This window comes from Drosophila biarmipes, chromosome 3L (genome assembly GCF_025231255.1).
Source record: "Drosophila biarmipes strain raj3 chromosome 3L, RU_DBia_V1.1, whole genome shotgun sequence".
Lineage (NCBI taxonomy): Eukaryota > Metazoa > Arthropoda > Insecta > Diptera > Drosophilidae > Drosophila > Drosophila biarmipes.
This window is the reverse complement of record NC_066613.1, coordinates 22,367,148-22,386,336: the sequence shown is the minus strand read 5'-3', so window position 1 is coordinate 22,386,336 and position 19,189 is coordinate 22,367,148. Positions and strand designations below refer to the sequence as shown.

At 39.4% G+C, this 19,189-nt stretch overlaps 1 protein-coding gene across 17 annotated transcripts in view; it reads left to right on the top strand.

The window, feature by feature from the left end:
• LOC108034786 (polyglutamine-repeat protein pqn-41) overlaps positions 1-3,571 on the top strand; it is a 120,031-nt gene extending 116,460 nt beyond the window's left edge. For all 17 annotated transcript variants that reach the window (XM_017109747.2, XM_017109751.2, XM_017109745.2 and 14 more), the window contains one exon: positions 79-3,571. In XM_017109747.2, coding sequence (XP_016965236.1) covers positions 79-123 — 45 coding nt within the window. In that variant the 3' untranslated portion in view covers positions 124-3,571. The remainder of the gene's footprint in view (positions 1-78) is intronic.
• The last annotated feature ends 15,618 nt before the right edge of the window (positions 3,572-19,189 follow it).

The window sequence follows — 19,189 nt, the reverse complement described above, 5'->3', positions numbered from 1 at the left end:
CTTTAACAGCAGTTGGTTTGTAATTATTATTTTCTACATCACTAAACTTCCATTTATTTTCGTTTCATTTTCCATTAGGCAACCATGTATCGCGGTGGCTTCAATCGTTTCACGCCATATTAAGAACAATCTACGCCAGTCAGCCAAATAATGCACTTGAACTACTCTCGATGAAAATGCTCAATATATGAACAAAGCAAAGCAAATAAGTAACCTAGACGTAATACTCCTCCCTACGTGCAGTAAGTAGAAGTTACCACTAACCGATAGACGCAGGATACTCAGCCCCCGACAGCAGCCACGGCAGCACCAACAACAGACGCTCAAAGTCCTTGGAGAGTTGAAAATCAAAGCTAAGCAACAAAGAAACAAAAAAAGAACATGAACAAATCAATGTCGTCCAGTAAAAGCAAAAAGCTAAACCAAAAAGGAAAATATACGCCGCTAAACGCAGTTCTATGGAGTTTATATAAGTAAACCAAACAAAAAGTAAAAAAAAAAATTATTAAAACATAAATTCAAATTGCAAAATAGTTTTGCAGAGAATGAAAACAAAAAAATGTGCTTCATGCGTAGATTTTTACCAGAACAAAAGCTGAAACTTTTTGTGTGCGGCAGATCAGAATTTATATATATATATATATATACATAGCGACATGATATATAGTTATTATATATAGGCATTGTATTTGTATATCAAACCGAAACCAGAAAAAGAGCAATGTTTGAGGTACTTTTCATGCTGGAACAACATCAAGAAAATTTACATAGACCCTCGGTTGTTGATTTTCAAAACTTCGTTGAACTAAGTTAGTCCTTATGATTTACAAATTACTCTTATTAGCATTGTAGTACGTAGTAAGGGAAAGATAACAATGCAGCCACCATAACAAAACAAATTGTATATTATTTGCGAACTGTTAAAGCACAAACAACAAAAATATATATTTATTCGTATGTACTTTAGATTGATATCTCTAATTTGATTACCCAAAGAATACTCATTTCTGTATTGTACTGTATTGTCAACGAATTTAATTTTAATGCATTGCTTGGTTGTTCCTAATAATTTTATATTTTGGCAGCTAAAACCACTCACTCAACTCTCGACTCAATTCGAATTGCTCAAAAAAATTGTAGCGCATAGGTAAATGCAAAAGATCAACACGTAGACATATCCTTGAAATATACAATAATATTTACTTTAAATGCCGCCATAGCAGCAAAGCGACAACAAAAAAAAGAGAAAAATTGAACAAAAAAATACTAGTTTTAAAAGGTCAAGCTTCCAGTGACAAAAAGCCATTGATGAATGATGTGGAAATCGAATAATAAGCATTAAAAATTAAAATTTTTAGCTCTTACTCCGTAGCACTTTCCTTGTGTGTTGTGTAAAGAAAACAAAATGAAAATGAAAAGAAAACGTCGTTTCGATGTTGTTCATGATCGGTTTAGACCGAGGCGAAACTTCCCTAAGCAAACTAAGAATTTATTTTATACACACTCGAATCTAATGCACACACAAAACAAAAATGAAATCAAGAAACTTTTAACGTTGTGTATTTTTCAAATGTTAACGATTAAATGCTCAATGGAAAAACAACCAAACAAAAAGGACGTCGTTCTCTATTTTGATTCTTAGGCAGCTACTGTCGTCAAATTTATACTAGTTGTTTATCAACCATACTATGCTAAAAAGAAACAAAAAGAAAAGCTACTAATTATTGTGTGTGTGTGTGTAATCGTGCAATTCTTTAGGTGTTCTTCGAATTTCCCTAAAAAACCTACTACCAATTACTTGAAAAGAGGGCAGAAGTAAGGAACGAAAATTTCATCAACTCCAAAGAGCTTCAACTTTGATGTTATTTTTTTTGTTTATCTCTAATCACCTAGCAAGTGTCTCAGATTGTACATATTTACGATGACATGTGGTATTTTACCGAATTCCTCTCAACGCACACACAAACAACACACGCACAGGCTAGGGTCCTGAGAAATCGAAGCAATTTATGTCATACTCACATGTGTGCCCCCATCAAGGGGTATCTTTTATTTGACTCTCTCTCATAATCATGCATTGATATACTATTTTTACGTTGACATTTTTAAAGCCAAAGTTTATATTTTAAATGATTTTTAGTTAGGTATTTAGTTTATTTGCTGACGACAGGCGACACAAAAGGATAAGTAAATGATTACGAACTAGCGGGAAAACAATAATGAAAAACAACAAATCGAACCCAACAATTGCCAAATTAAAAGTAGCTTTCAAGTGAATTATAAAATAAAGACGTAATTAAATTTAACAAATTTTTCAACTAGCGCAACAAAAAAATAGTTTGCCAAAAAGCCTAGTATACTTTTTGGCCCACCCCGAACACACACCAGAGAGAAAGGAAACACACAGATATTTGGGTTTGGCAAGAGGGAAAACATCTAGTTATAGAGCAAACTTAAATATAATACGGTATGGTATATACATTTAAATTATGAACTCAACTTCCACCGCAAACTTTTAAACAAACAAAACAACAAATCTAAGGAAAACACAATTTTTGTCTTAAGCAATGCGTTGAGGAAAGTCAACCTACAAGTAAATTATAAATGCAAACGCAACTCAATCAAACACTGCAGCTATATGATAACAATACGATATATGATGTATATGATAAAGTCTTCATTTAACCCGATCCACTTTGTGACCCCAAAACCCCCCCAAAAAATGTGTAATCTGTGTAGTCTTACCATAAGCCAGCGCCAGCTTTTGTTTACTTTCACATAGATCAGATGCCTAGGCGTCATATAAAGTATAAATATAAAGTATATAAATATATATATTATATGGAAACTCTAATCTTTAATGATGTGCCAAATTGTAAGTTGTACCATTTGTTTTTATGAGCAAATGCAAAATACAAATTGAAATAAAAATATGAATTAAAACATAAAAACTTGAAAATAGCATTACAGTTCTCCCCACTCCCGACAACCCCCAGAAAACGGAAATACGCAAGAAGGCCTATTTTGATTTTTAAACGTTTAGATGGTAATGGATAAATATTTTTTAAATTTAGCATTGTGTATAGGAACGGGCAAGGCTGCCAAAAAAAAGGCCAAGCCGAGCGTTCTCAGGCGCTACCTTACAAAACAAAATTGATAATAGAACCGCAGAGATGGCAAACAAGTATTATATTAGCAACAATCGCAGAACAAAGCCCAACCAACAGCAAACACGAGTAAACTAAAGGTAAATCCAGCTCAAATTTAATTTACTTGACATACAAATGCCGAAAGGTATCGGTATTCAATTAGAAATTTCAATAATAAACTTACACAAACTCAGAAACTTATTGGTTTATATCAATTTTCAATTTGTAAGGTTGTGACAAATTGTAAACAAACATAGAAGACAAGTAAAAGAGACATGAAACCAATCCATGGAAAATTGTAATATTGTTTGTGAATGGCAAATAAAATAGCAAGCAAGTGGAAAACATTTGAGATTCATACAAAACGCCAGAAGGAAAGAGCGAGAAATGCAATAAAAATAACTTTAAAAAATGCAAAATAATCCAAACAATTGTGTTTTCATTTTGGGGGAGGGCCCAACTCTGTTGACAGACCTCCATAAATTACGGATATGTGTCTCCCATTTTCTGATGTTAAACTGAACAAGGGGTTGTGCATCATTCAGCAGCACACAATCAATCATCGTAGGGGAAGAAAAAACTTATCGCCCATCTAACGGAAACCCTTTGACGGCTCACACCTCTATGGGAAAACCTCTCCAGACATTTCAGGCAGTCGCACACGCACACCTAAAAAAATTTCATCAATCATCAATTTCCCTTGCGTTGGAGCCCGGCAGTTTTTCTTCATTACTCCAAAACTCTGTGGCACTCGGGGCGTAATTAAAGTTGATGGCCGGTCATTTGCATGCAAGTTTATTACAATGCAACCGCAAACATTTAACACCTCTAAGCCCCGCACCCACACAGCCACGATGTGTGCTGTACGTAGAGAATACCGCGACATGCAAAGGCTATTAAAGTGATTAAATCAAATGGCTCCACCACTTGAGGCCTGCAGTCGGCCAGCCTATAATTATACAAATTTTCGCATTTGATTGAAGAGCCGGACAACCGACATTCTACATGGCATTTCTGAGGTAGAACCAGCTGACATGCATCAACGGTGGTTTAAAGTCAAAAAATACTGGATTATATTTAAGGCAATGGTTTACTTCGTTGTCTGTTTATTTTATAAATAAAACTAATTATATATTTTTGTGACTGTTACATGTAATCAACCTATTCCCCGTTTTGGCCAAAACTTCATTTATTTTCAAACCTTATTCAAAGTAATTTTTATAGATTTTGTAGTGTGACCATATTTATGTTAACAAATTTAGTATATTTGAAACGTATTTTAGTTTTTAGAAGGGATTATCATTTTTTTATTAGAATTTATATTAAAGAATCTTTATTAAACTCCCTGCCAAACTTGTTAGGCATCAATTTAATTTTTTTAATTTTTTTCTTGTTTGCAACCATCATCTGTTTCCATAATATCACCCAGCACTGTGTCACATAGAGCAGCAGAGACAGGATTCTGTTTTAAACTGTGTCATGTCAAACCGACAACCGCAGGAAGTAAACGCCTCTCGGCCTCTGGCTTGATTTGGTCCTGCTGGCAGTTTTGGGCTTGTGGCCAATGCGGCCGCTGTGTGACATAATAAATTATGCTGCATGCCGATGATTAATTTTAGATGTATGCGACATGACAGTTTCGGGAGTGTGGGGCCATTACGCATACGCACAGCGCACCCCATCGAATGCATACAAAATTAACAGCAGTAACAGTTGGAATTAGCCACATCTCCCGCACCCCAGGCGGGCAGGCGGGATGGCAGACGGGCAATCGCAGGACGAAATCTGTGGCAGGCTGCCCAGGGGTTATTCGCTTTCTTCTCCCTATCTATCTCCATTTGAACGGCCCGATGGGCCCCATGAATTATTACGTGCAATTATTTTCTAATTAATTATTTGACAGTCAAGCCGAATGGTCGGCTGCCGAGCGGCAGTGGCATGCCATGGTGCGATAATTTTTTGGGCACACTTGGCCATTCGATATGGCGCGTAATGGGCGCCATTAAATTGGCCCGGTCTGCTTTCTGATTCTCGCAATGGAATGTGGCCAAAAAAGTGCCCGCTTGATATAAGAGATACTAAAATATTTAGGACACAAATGGAAACGAAGCCGAGACTGCCAACTAAAGGGAAATGAAGTGGAATAATGGAGAAACACCGCGACATAAGGAGAATTAAACGAGTCCAGTGGCTGTTGGATTAGTAGTTATGGGATAATTAAATTGGGATAAGAAAAGTAAGGTGTGAAATATGATCTAGTTGGAATAAATGTATAAGAACTAACAAACAAAAAGATTGTTAAATATATTTCTGTTTTATATCGCACTTTCTTAGGCCAAAAGAATAAATAAACACCCATTTATTCCCCAAAAATTTGCTTAGTGAATTTATGTATATCTATGTATATTCATTTTATTTGTAAAATCAAAAACCATAGCATACTTTACAGCATGTATTTTGCGAAATACGAAAAACTCCAAGGGCCCTTCACTTATATAATTGCAAATGCCTACAACCAGTTGCAAAGTGTCAGAATTACTCGGCATCTAATCAAAGCACTTATCATTACCAAATTCCAATCGAAACAAACAGTCCGAAAGCCACCTTTTTGGCAACTCTCCTCCACAAAACAAACTGCTAACGAGGCCCCACAACATCGGACTGGCAAACTTGTGCGACCGTTGCCATGGTCCCAACAAAACCCCAAGCCACATCAGCAATCCCCACTCCACCGAATTGCATCCTACTCCCGACCGCGGCACAAAAACTAATTACATTATTTCAACTTGATGCAATCAGAGAGTGCGTATGCGTGCCCTCACGACCCCCAATCCCACGGCCGATCCCCCGGCCATCGGTCTACCCCGGTGACCATTCGCGTTTTGGTTCAATTGAATGGCAGACAGGGATGCGAAACTACAAAAATTCCAGAACCAAAAATGACTCACCGTGTGATCGACCAGGGTGTACCCTTTAAGTTTATAATCCAAAAATCTAGCGAAAGTTTGGTATATCATAAAAATTGTTGGACAGCCAGCTTCCTAAGAAATTTATAAATTTATATAAAAACAAATAATAAAGGTGATTCTACATAAATTGATTAAAATTAATTTAACCCTAATTTGACCTTAATAACTAAAAAATAAAAAACTTACACTTTCTAATAAAATTTGAAATTATTTAAGAAATTTTTAAAAGTTTGATGGAATGGTAATCTTTTACTCTTTGAGTAAGCAAACTGCTTCATCTTAGTATGTATCAATATGAATTTGTAATTACTAGTTTATATACTTATCAAGTTCAATAAATTTTTTGAGAGCCGCAACAATTAAAATACTATGATGAAAGGGAAAATATAGAAATAAAATTAATAAAAGACTCTAAATGTTTTAAACTTTATGGTTTTAAATGGTTATCTTTCAATGTCAGCATATGGTTTCGTGGAATATCACAGCCCTAAAAATACAAAAGTATTACTAAGATGAAGTACACTTATCAGATAACCGGGCTACCCCTGAATCTACACGATGTGTGGCGTGCAAAAACGAAACAACGAGAAAAGCCCCGCGGCCAGAGAGGTCGAAATCCTCGCAGGACATGCCGATGCAGGCAAATCACTGCAAAAAAAGCCCATTGGCCAGGGCTGATGTCGATCCGATGCCGAAAGCGGGCTGGGATGGGGTTGGCTCATCCGGATGGCGCATTGTTGGGCATTGTGGGCCCTGCTTTACGAGGCGCATCGGTTAGATGTGCCATGGAGGACGGTGTCCTGCCTGCGAGCGTGTTGGATTAATGCCGGCAGCTGCGGCTTGAAAAACCGCCAATAATTCAACGACCGGCCATCGCGGGGCATAAAAATCGCAGCATCTGCAAACCTGGGCTGCCAGTTATTTGTTGTTATATTTGTCTGTTAATTGCCGATGCAGCGCAATAAAAACCCACACAGGCACACACACGCGACGGGAGAAATTTATAATTAACATTGTCGTTCGCGGCTTGTACGTGCCTCGTAACGAGTTTCAATTAAAGTTTTTAAAGGCCCCCGGACCCAGATCTCATTTTCGATTATGCAAATTAAGTCTGCGTTGAGGCGGTGCTCGGCACTTGGTCGCCAATAAAATTTGATTTAAGTACGGAAGAAGGTGTAGTCTGTGCGTTTTTTCAGGAAATCAGCTTGCTTCAGCTTTATTCACGACCCTAATTAAGCATGTACAAATATTTTCCACAAAAAAGAGGGTTCTTAAGTTACGTTTTAATAGTGGGTATTAATATTTAAAAGAATGAATAAAAAACATTAAATATTTTCATCTGGATTTGATTTTTTTGATAAAAAAAAAACAAAGAAATTTTTAGATGAATTGAATTACAGTTTCCAATATTATTTTTTTCTATTACTCCAAATTAAATTAAATTAATTTTCATTGCATTAAGGTATTTTCTTCTAAACGAAAAACTAAGCATCGCCTTTAAGCTGTAAATGGTTGATAGCCTTCAAAGCTAAAGCCAAATGTCTAATTAATCGAACATCCAACGAACATTTGAGGAGCTTTCACCCTTTGACCTCATTTGCACGTTAAATGAAAAACCCCCTTGACTTTTGGCTTTCGCATTCCGCCTTTGACTTTGCTTTTGGGCAACTTTGTTCCCCTGGCGCCCCATCGAAGCCACCGGCACCGCAAAATCGGGCAGCAACCGAAACGTAAACGAAATTCCCATGACTGCAACATTTGCCCACACCGCAAAGGAAGCAATCGGACCATCCGGATCGATTGGGAAGCAAGCATCTTAACCACTAAATAAATAGCTTGCCTGCCGCAAATCTTGTTTGATTGTCCAAATATTTAGACGGCCAGTGAGGACACAGCAGATTTCAGTGGATCGAGGACTTCTTAACCCTTTAAATGGTACTTGCAGAGGATAAACCAGTGGCAGACTCAAAAGCGAAACCTTTCATGGCAATTTTCAATTGCAAAAACCAAAGAAAAAATAACTTGTAATTAAGAAACCATAAAAGTTTATAAAATTAAATTAAATATTTTCACTTGTTAATGCTGTTTTATTAAAAAAATATATATAAATACTTTTATAAATATTAATCTTAATCAAAATCTTAAATCTTTCAATGTAACTGACTCCTACTCCCATCTTGGAATGGCACTGCCTGTCAATGGGTTAACCAGCACTTAAGCCGCAATAATGTCAGAAATTTAATTTGACAGGAATGTCCTGGGACTGAGGTGAAGAATTATTATCCGAGCACCTCAAGTGGACGATGCATCATTTGCAGCGACCTCTTCGACCCTGCGAGGGACGCCAAGGCTACCCCAATTTCATGTGTAATCATTTTGCTGTTTACAATCAATTGCCAGGCACTTGGCAGCCTCTCAGCCCGGATCACTCGCACATCCTTGGCCAGCTGTTATTGCCGCATCATTGCACTTGAGTCGAGGCGAATCCTCGAACACCTCGACTTCGGCTGTCACTTGCCATGCATGGGAACTGTCCAGGCCCACTCCGCCAGCCATCACCGACAGCTGCTGCCGGCGTGACCTTAGACGACTGTCATAACTCAGCCGGCACCTTGCAGTTTTCCCCCATTTTCCCCCCCTGGGTGGAGGGGCTTTTCCCCCTCGAAGCTGTCTGCTGTGGAAATCTGCAATGGCTGCTGGGCTGACTGTGCAGCCATTTTTCAAATATTCAATTGTGTATTCAATTTAATTTTTTGCGATCAAGCAAGCCAGCATTGCGGGCCTCGGGAAAAATGGTAGTGTTGGCTAAAAAACAATTACACCTAGAAAATCATGAAAATATAAATAGAGAAAATATACATAATATATAATAGAAAAGTATACATTTTACCTAATAAATATTTTAATTTTTGAAGTTCATTTTAATAAACCTATTTCAAAAATCCTATAAAATTATTTCATTAAAGATTCTTATCCACTCATATTTTTAATTTTTCCTTTTCCTCTCATATTTCAACATGCCTGAGTTAACTGCTATAATTTCTATAAATACAATTTAATTCTTTATAATTAAGCAACATAATAATAAAGATTAAATTAATAAATGAACTTTGTTTAACGGCGTTCATAAAATTCCATAAAAATGTCATAATTCAATTAAGACTAATTATAATAAATGGTTTTATTTTTATTTTACTGAAAGAATTTATGTAACTTTTTCTTTAAAGTGACAAGCATTTGAGGTACGTGCGCACAGGGCAAACCAAGTTAACTACAGCCAAACGTGAAAAGGGGCTTAGATCGACAGACAATTCGCTGCTGCCAAACAAATGGCCGAAATAATTGCGTTAATTAAGCATGAGTTTAATAACACACTCAAATGAATAGGGGGACTGACAGGCGAGCATCCTGCGGGACCTCGGGGCCATCAATCAAGCAGATGACAACGGAAATTCTGTTTGGCAAATAAATCATAAAAAAGGAAGAAAAAAGACAGAATAACAAACGAGGCGGTTCTTTGCGGCTTTGAGGCTGCGCCTAGTTTAGTGCTTTGTTGGGGCCTCTAGTGTCTGCCTGTGGGTGCGGGTGTGTTTGTTGGTATCTGTATGTGTTGGCGGTTTTTGCGGTTTGCGTTTTGGCCCCCAGCTTTACCTGGACAAACACCGGAAGTGGGTGTGGCTGCTGTGCGGGAACTACGCCCCACTGCCTGGCCCTCGGTGCCTGTCTCCAACTTTCTCTTTGTCCATAAGCACAAAGCGAAAAGCAGGCTGAATGATGATATCATAGTTTAACTTATTTAATAACAAAATAACATTTACTTTAATAACAATTTAACATGAATGTAGGAGAAAAAATTTAACTGTACATTTTAAATATATAATAGAAAAACCCTTTTATTTCTAGCCTCTTTTAAAATTGAATAAAAATACCCAAAAATGGTGGTAAATAATTGAGAGAAAAAATTCCCCCTATTTTTTCTTAGTGCATAGTGGTGTGTATATGTTAGGCGCAGGTGGTTTATGTAAGTGGGCGTGTGTGTGGCTGAGTAAGTGTGTGTGTGTCGTGTTTCATTATAAGCTCAACGGCACTTAGCACACATTTAAGCCGCTTTGGATTTGCTCTCTTTGTTCACACCATCGCCAACCGCTCTCGGAGACCTTTTTCTGTTCTTTGGTCCTTGGGACCCGCACCTCTCGGCCACATCCACCCACTGGACCGCCTTCCGGGCGCTGTAGCTGTCGACCCTTGGCTTGAATTATGCACACAAGTTTCGAAGGCATGCCTCATCCGTTTTGGCCACTTGCCCGATTCCTGCTGCCAGCCATCCAGTCAGCCAGCTCCACTTGGCTGGCACACGCTTTCATTATGCAATTATTGCATTTTTAATTTTTGTGTCGAGTCATTTAAAATAATTGTGCGAACACTTTGTGACAACAGTGGGCTGCAGCAGGGGTTTTGGCCTGCCTTTCTGGCTTTTAGTGCTTTGGCGGCTGGCAATGGCCAAAAGCACTCAACAAGTGGCTTAGATCTTATCCCGGTCTGGGCACTTATTATGTCTGGATGCTCCACAAATGGCAAATTATTTAGATAATTTGGCAAAGTTATTTAAATAGGACTGAGTAAAGAATTGGGATAATGGACAGGCACTTTTAGTCTATGTTATTGGAGTAGCAGGGTAAATTAAATAAATAAAAATATAAAATAATAATATAAATAATGTATTGGAAATTTTAAGGAACGGGTCTAAGACTAAACCTTTTTAAATGACTAAAATATTTTGAATAATAAACAGCACCAAATTATACAGAATAAAAACTTATAATAATGTTTAAACCACTTTTTGCTTTTCCATAGCCTAGATGTAGGTAACATAGAATGCAATTTCAGACCTTGCTAAACACACTTTAATAGCCATAAATTCCTAACCAAGTTGGCTCTGAGATGATTATCTTTTCGATTAGTCGACAGACAAAGCAGATGGCCCCGGCCACTGGCTGCATTTGATTTGCGCGGACACTTTATCTGCCTAATTATATTAGTTGGCTGCCTCCGATTTCCCTGACATGGCGGGACATAAGCGCATTATAACGCTTCACAAACCGCTGAACCGCCAAGACCGAATTATGCATTGCAATTACACGACTCCGAATGCAATGGGGCGATATCAATTGCAGTCGGACAACACGGATACACACAAAGCCACAGCCGCAGCCACAGCCACCTTGCCGCCCGCGCAGCATTTTCCCGCCCCCAAGGAAAATGGCTTAATTGTTGGGCACACACGCCCACCGTGCCACCGCCCACTCAAATAGGCCAGGCGACCGTGCGCCTCAACAAGTTTGCAAAGGTAACAAAAAATCAATAGGCCTAAAAAGGCGGCAAAAAACGAAATAAGAAAAACAGAAAGGAGCAAATTGGTGGTGGGGGAATATTAATTGGCCGTTTCAACGTTACGCCAAAAATGCTGAAAATACTTTCACGCTCGTTTCGAGGCAGGCAAGGATATGTGAGTACATTCGCTGCCACGTGCCCGGGAATCGCAGCTCCCCTCCACGTTGTCCTCGTTGCCGCTGTCCTCCTCCTCTAATGGCTGTCCTGCACGCAAGCCCACTGCCAGACCCATCCCAATCCCACAGAAACAGAGCCAGAACCAAGTCTACAGCAAGGCGAGTCGAGTAGCAACGGAGTTGCTGCCAAAAGACAAGCATCTTGAGGTCCTTACTGCCCGGATTAGCCAAGCACAAATACGTGTAATCAAACATGAGCACTGGCAAAAAATTACAACCTGTAATAAATATGGCTGGGGGATTTTAAGTCCATTTCAATGTGAATTGGAAAAAATATGCTTTATTCAACGAATGATTTTTTGTATAAAACTAACTTAAAAAAAACTTGGAAATTAGAAATCCAAAGTTGTTAAATTAGTGGGTTTGGGAATAATTCAAAAGAAAATAAAAAAATATACCTCAATCATAACTAGGTTAATATTAAACCTTCTTCAATGGTTAACTTTAGTGTAGAAATTACACATAAACTGGCGGATATGGGAATAAGCATAGCTTAGAATTTATTCAAGGTAGTAACATAAATATATAACTTCTTTATAGGATTCATTTACATGTCTTTCTTTCTAAAAGAATTTATTAATTGCGTTTTCGAATTCATCAATAATTATTATTTCTCCTAAGAGAAAACTTTAATTGATACATTCAAAGAAAGTCAAAATTCAAAATAACATTTAATGAGCTTTAATAATAAATAAAAAGCATTTTGAAATAAATAATATTCTTCAGGAGTCTTAAATTAAAATAGCATATTTATGAAGTTTAAGTAAAGGAACTGTATACTTAAACGTTTCAGCAGTTATAATGAAAATGAAAAACTATTTTAAAATAAAAACTTATAAAACAATAAATAAATTTAACAACAAAAATTCATGCTATGATTCAATTCATTTGCATGGGATAAACAGTGATTTACTTAAACCCCTTCAAGCAATTTGGCTCACTTTAAACGCAATTTGTTTGCCGCTCCTGCAGCACAATCCCCACTTTAGTTTGTATTTCTTTGAGTGCTCTGACAAACGCCTTGTGTACATTTAACTTTTCAACTTGCAACTGTCCTGAGCCAGCTGGTGGCTTTGCAGTTGAATTTATGCCTGCTACAGATTTCCCGCCTCTCGACCGGCGAACGGCGACCGTCGACTGTCGGTCAAGGCTGGCACAATAACGCACCTGGGGCCTGCCAGGAGTGGTGACTGCCTTCGAGTTCCCAAGTGCCCTCAGCCCACTGACCCCCCAACCGAACCCTGCCGAAGCAAACCAAACCGAGCCCAAGCGATCCCAGCCCATTCCGTGGGCTGCTTGTAAATTTATGCCCATAAAAATGCACAAAAAGGAAGCGGAAAATGTGTTGTGTAAAAAGTAAAGGACGACGGTGGAAATAAAATCAACAATAAATTTTGCATGCAGCCACATTACGAAACAATGGCCGACGGGGCTGCGAAACCCCCTTTCCGCACATGGGCGTGGGCGGCGGCCAGACTGCAATTGGTATTTTTATTGCGTGTTCAACACGGCGTATGCGTAATACGAGCGCTTGCCAGGCAAGACGCTCTTTTATGACCTCTTTTGACTTATGCCCCCTCCCACCGCCCATAAAACGAAATTAAATACCCGAAATAAAAGAGATATTTTTCGAGAGGCCAGCAGATCCTCAAATTGATTGGCATTTCTATCAAAATTTTTGACATTTATGCCATATGAAGAGGCCTTTTCAGGCTGCCCCAAATGATTCATGGGTTTTGCAGCAAGATTTATGGTCAACCCTTTTACTGGTAATCGATGCGAAAACAATGACCTTTCCCTACTACAATTTTTATTAGCCCTCCTGTTCGTTTTCATTTTCATTTGGCGCCCCCCTTTGAAATAGGTTATGCGCTGTGCCTGGCCAATTTCAAGCTTGTTTTCTCCGGGAATTTTTATGTTTACGGCCGGAGCAGCGGCTGCGGTTGGGGGCGGGAGGTGGTGGGCGGTGAGCGCGGCCTAGGCGTAGGCGGGTCGGTTACGTGAGGCACATCAAAGTAACCGAGCGCCGCGCCCACTTTGCCAGCTGCGAAACAACGTCAAACGCTGATGAGGTGAGGCGCAGAAAATTGGGGTTGACATGGGACACGGGACAGCCACCCGCCGGCCGTGCTCCTCATCTGTCGCATCTGTTGATTAAGCTTTTGCCCAGCTCCTCCGTGCCATTCCGTTCCGCTCTGCTTTTCACGGAGCTCCCACTTTTGTCATCATTAATCAACTGCCGACAAGGCGCATCGACAAAGCCAAAGGAATGTGAGCAAATTGCTGACTCTGAGCTCTGGGAGTGGGCAAACGAATAGGTATACTAGATATAGGTATGGGCATGGGAGTGACTGCTGTTCATCACTCGCATCTCTCTATTTGCAGAGGTTCGCCTGCTGAATTACAAATAACAAAGAGTCAACACATTGACACTTGATTTTGCACTGCGCTGCACATCTGAGTCTGATTACAACCCACACTTGGCAACACACACTTTGAACTTGAAACTTGAAACCGAGACGGATGCGGAAGCGGAAGTAGAAACGAAAACCGGGCTCGCAGCTGGGAAACTTGACAGCCAAGGCGGCCGGGGGACAAGTTATCAGGAGATAACGCCTTCGTAAGCTGCCATAAGCCATTCCAAATCAAATGCTCAGAATGGAACCACAATTACATAAACTTAATAACTTGATAGCCCCAAAGATGAGCTCGGCAGCAGGAAAGGTGCACTGCGAGAAAAAATGTTTTTGCTAAGCCCTTTAATATGCAATAAGTAGTTTTACTTGTGGGAACTAAAAAAAACCAAACAGTATAACAAATGAAAATAAAATATTATAACATACAATTTTTTTTAAATGTAAGCAAGGCAAAATATATACCAAAATAATAGAAAATATTGAAATAGCAATTTAAATAAATCCTGTCTTAATTTATTAAAAACTTTAAGCTAACAACACTTTTCAAGTTAAAAAATATGTAATAAAAATGTATTATAAATCCATGAAATGCTTGCTTATTATTCTTAACAAATTTTAAAAATCAAACCTGAATTATAAATAAAGTCGAAAATAATAATTTGAGATTGATGGTGACTCGTAAATATTTTAAAATAAAAAACATTTTTGTTATTTATACAATTTTTTAACTTAAAAACTACTTTTAGTAGTATACACTCATTTCCAATTAAGTTACTATAAAAGTAACAACTGCATACCTATTTCATTAGCACTAATTTATTTTCCGCAGGGATACCATTCCCATAAAATATCTCGCAGTGTAGCTGGCATGGTAGAAGGAATCCGAAAAGGTACAGCAAAATGCCCACCGGCCGAGGGCGATGTCTGTTGGAGCTCATTCCCAATTACAACTTCAGCCCGGGGGCCTTTTTCGGACCTTCGGTTGCACACAACTTTATGGCCGCAAACAATTTTCCAACGTTTCGTAAACTTTTCACCGATGCACACCGGGCCGGGAAAACGAGGAGGGGCAGCGAGGGAAGGCTTTTAAGGACGTGGGCTTGTTGTTGGGTAAATACACTTCACTTATTACAACACTTACAGCTGTAAACGAGCGAACGGCCCAAGGCTCGATTTGACTTTGCTCGGGACTCCAGACGAGAGCTGCATGAATATTGCACGAGCAGGGCCAGTAACTAAATGGAAGGCCAAGTGCTGAGGGCTTCATCTGGTCCTTTTCAGGGAATTAAGACCAGGCCAGCTGGCAGATGACAACGACCGGGCCAAGGAACTCAGATGTCCTGCAAATGGATGATAAGCTTCAGGTCGAGTGGGGCAGAGACCAAGCCCGATCAATCATACATATGTGTGGCTGAAGGAATTCATGGCTTATATCTCTACTCGAAAAAATGTATGCTTTTAAAATGAGCAAACTGACAGCAAAACTGGCAACTTTGTCTGGCGTGTGTGGGTGAGCGCTATGCAAATGAGCTGCAAAGTATGCAATGAAAGCTTGATTAGCATATTGCGTATACGCCACGGTGAGCAGCGGGAAAAATGTGCAAATGGTAAATGCTTCAAGGGGGAAGTGGGACAACCTTCGATAAGTGGGGATAGATTGGCGAGCTATTCACACTCGCACTCGCACCCACAACTCATCATTCACTTTCTACCATTGCTGGCAAAGGGTTTAAAATAATATTACGCATACGCCACATGTTACATTGCGAACGCAAAGCCATCCCCTTGGCCGCAAACAGACGTCAGAAACATTTGCAAACTAATTTAGAAACTATTTCGAAATGTTCTCCCCATTGCCAGGCCACAAAATGTGGCACTTCAATGCGATGAGCCGGGCAGACGACCCAAGATAATCATTCGCAACAACACAGAAAGCAGACAAAGGCTGTGCCAAAACAAGAACACACCATATGCGAGCCATTTCCCAGGGCTACAGCCTCGCCCCCGAAAAGCAGGAGTAACAAAAAAAATATATATAAATAAGAGGGAGTGTGTGGAAAAATCCCCAACAACTTTTTGCTCGCATGTATGCCCTGGGTGGCCATAATTTATAGACTATCTGCCAAAATATTCCAGCTGAACCATAAAGATTCAATTTCACAAGCAATTTATATAACTGAAACCCCTTTTTCGCCCCCTCCCCCACTTTCGTACAAATGAGCAGCATTCTCGGACCACAGACGGTTATTTATGCCCTGAAAATCACGTGGGGCTTCCACTGGCAGACCTCGAAAATCTGCCATATCCAAATTAGTTTCGAAACGCAAACTCCCAGTCGCTGCCGCGGCCCTGTTGCCAGTGAGTGTAAATTGAATTAAAATTATTATGATATTTCTAAGCAAACGTTTGCCACGTGCAAAAGTTTAATTAAATAGTATTTTATTCCTTTGCCCCCGTCTGCTGCCGCCTATGCGCATAACTCGTGCATAAGTTCGGGGAGTTCTCTCGCTCCAGATCCAACTCCGGCCATCTCATTTTCCTTGGCCGGGAGTGGAAAAAGTTTTAATTTGTTGACTTAACCGCAGTTACAGTTACAGGGCCCCAGATCGGGCATAACTTTGCCCGGCGCAACTTAACATGCATATCTCGTCGGGCTGCGAATCCCCTGGGAAACGGTCGGGGATCCCAGGCCAGCGGGCTCCTCCCCCATCACTTTCCACTACCAACGAGGATACCAAGTTCCATTTGTGCTCCTCCGCTCTAGCTCGCTTATCGTCTGCTGCACACGCAGCTGCATCGTTTTTGCATGTTCCCGGCTTTTTTGCCGCCCATTCCCGTAGTATCCCCGACTCCCAGCCTTATAGCTTCAGTTGCAGCTCCCTGCTTAGCCATAAATATGCAGCTTAAAATGGCTTTCGACTGGCGGCTTTCGGCTTGCGGTTTACGTGGCGTATGATTGATGCCTCTTTGGCCCCCGACACCGGATGTTGTTGCTGCTGCGTTGTCTCATGGTTGTCAGGTTGTTGGGCCATTAGCCAGCATTAAGTGCAATGCGAATAAGATGGCTGGAAAGAAGCGTACTGAGTGCCACTCGCTGACCCGCTGGCTACTGGATGCCAAGCCGGCCAATGCAAAAGCAATCAGTGTTCGGAGAGCTATTTGAGCTACTTCAGGTGGCTGAAGATTATAAGCAGGTACTTTAAGTTCTCGAGAGGATTACTGGTAATGCAATATTTCAATGGGAAGATACATATATTGTAGATACAAAAATTACTTATTCATGGTATTGAAGGCTAAAATAAAAGATAAATTATTAATAGTATTATGTGATCAGCACATATATATGTTGTGTAAGCCAAAACAAAACGGCTTTAAGCTCCTTTTTATTTTATATTTCAATAAGAAAAATATATACAAATAAAATACATTTATTGTATATCAAAAGCATACTTATTTGTGTTATGGAAGACAAAAGTATTAAAAAATCTATGAATTATTTTAGGCCATTAACACAATTACTTCTAGTGTAGAAATGTAAGCCTTAAAAATCTCTTATAAAAATAAAAAGAAGGGCCACTTTTTATAACATTTTCTGAGCATTAAATAAACATAAAGCTGTTAAATGCTATGGTTTGTTAACAACCAATTGAAATATATATTTATCCCTTGCCGCTTTAATTATAATCGAAGTCATGCATATGCATTGCACATATGTCCATAGCATAAAACTTTCAATCAGTGAAAATGGGAAATAAAACCGAAAAGCGCAATAAGCGACATTTGCGACTGTTGCATGCATAAAGCATAATAATTAAATATTTATATTTAATGCATACACTTTTTTGCGATACCCCATATATTTATCACGCCGATTTGCCGGCGAGTCTATTAATTATGCAGCGCACTTTTCGAATTAAATGTTAATTAATTATGTACCATTGACAGTCATCAATTGTTGGCTCAGCTGCGCGCCAGCAACTCCGTCGGGCGGAGTGATAAAAAGAGGAGCAGCCCGCAAAACGCCAAGAATTTTCACGCTCTAATCAATCTTCGCTCCCTGGCCCAAAAGCATTTACCAAGAGTCACTCACTCGTCACTTATGCTAAATTAACAAAAAGCGGAATGCAGTGTCGGAGGGGCCAAAAAGGATGGCGGGCGGCGGAGGGGCTGGTGGAACGTAAGTCGCAGAACCAAAATCAACAGAACTTGATGCCTGACTCGGGGGTTTTGGCCACCCCCTTAACCCTTTGCAACCCCCCAGCCCCCCCGCACATTTGTTTGAACTTTTCGCTTCAGTTTTTCGCTGCTGCCGCTGCTGCGCTACTTAGCCAAGTCGGAAATTTGAATTGGATTGGCTTAACTGCCATGGCTGTGCAATCAACAGAAGGAAATCCCTCAGGGCCATGTTAGATATTCAGTTTTGTACTTGATACCCAAGATAGTTGATCACCCAGTCCATCTATGCATAGGTCACACTCAGAAACGAGTGGTTTTTACAGCTTGTAATATTAATTTATAATATTAATAATAATTTTTGCACTACCAATTTAATTTAAAGCAATTATTTTACTTTCATTTTATTTTTCCAAAGTGAAAAACTTAAACATTAAAATTGAAAAAAAATAAAATTTAAAAAAAAGGGAGTAAATCCCTTTTTTATTGTTTATGAAAGACTTAAAACGTTACTTCCCAATTTTTTATTTAATAATTTGTTTATATGTATATGACTAAAAAGATTTTTATTTTTTCCTAGAAACCTCTTTTTTAAGTGGAATTGCAGGCTCTGCCCTTACTCAAGCCGAAATGGTGAAATGTCAATTTAATTGAAAGAAATTGTCATTGCAAATGCCATTTGATGCAGTCAATGTTTGTTTAAGGCTTTGATGGGCGGCTGTCAAGAGAGTGCTTATTTTTTTTTTTGGACGGAGGTCCCTTAAAAGCGATAAAAGTCATTCTGAATTTCGGTTGCTGTCGAAACGCTTGCCGCATTCATTAGACGACATCATTGTTGGCTGCTTCGCAACAATGTTGCAGCAAATGAGTGAATGAATGAATGACTGGGTGAGTGGAGTAGAGTGGGTTGGAGT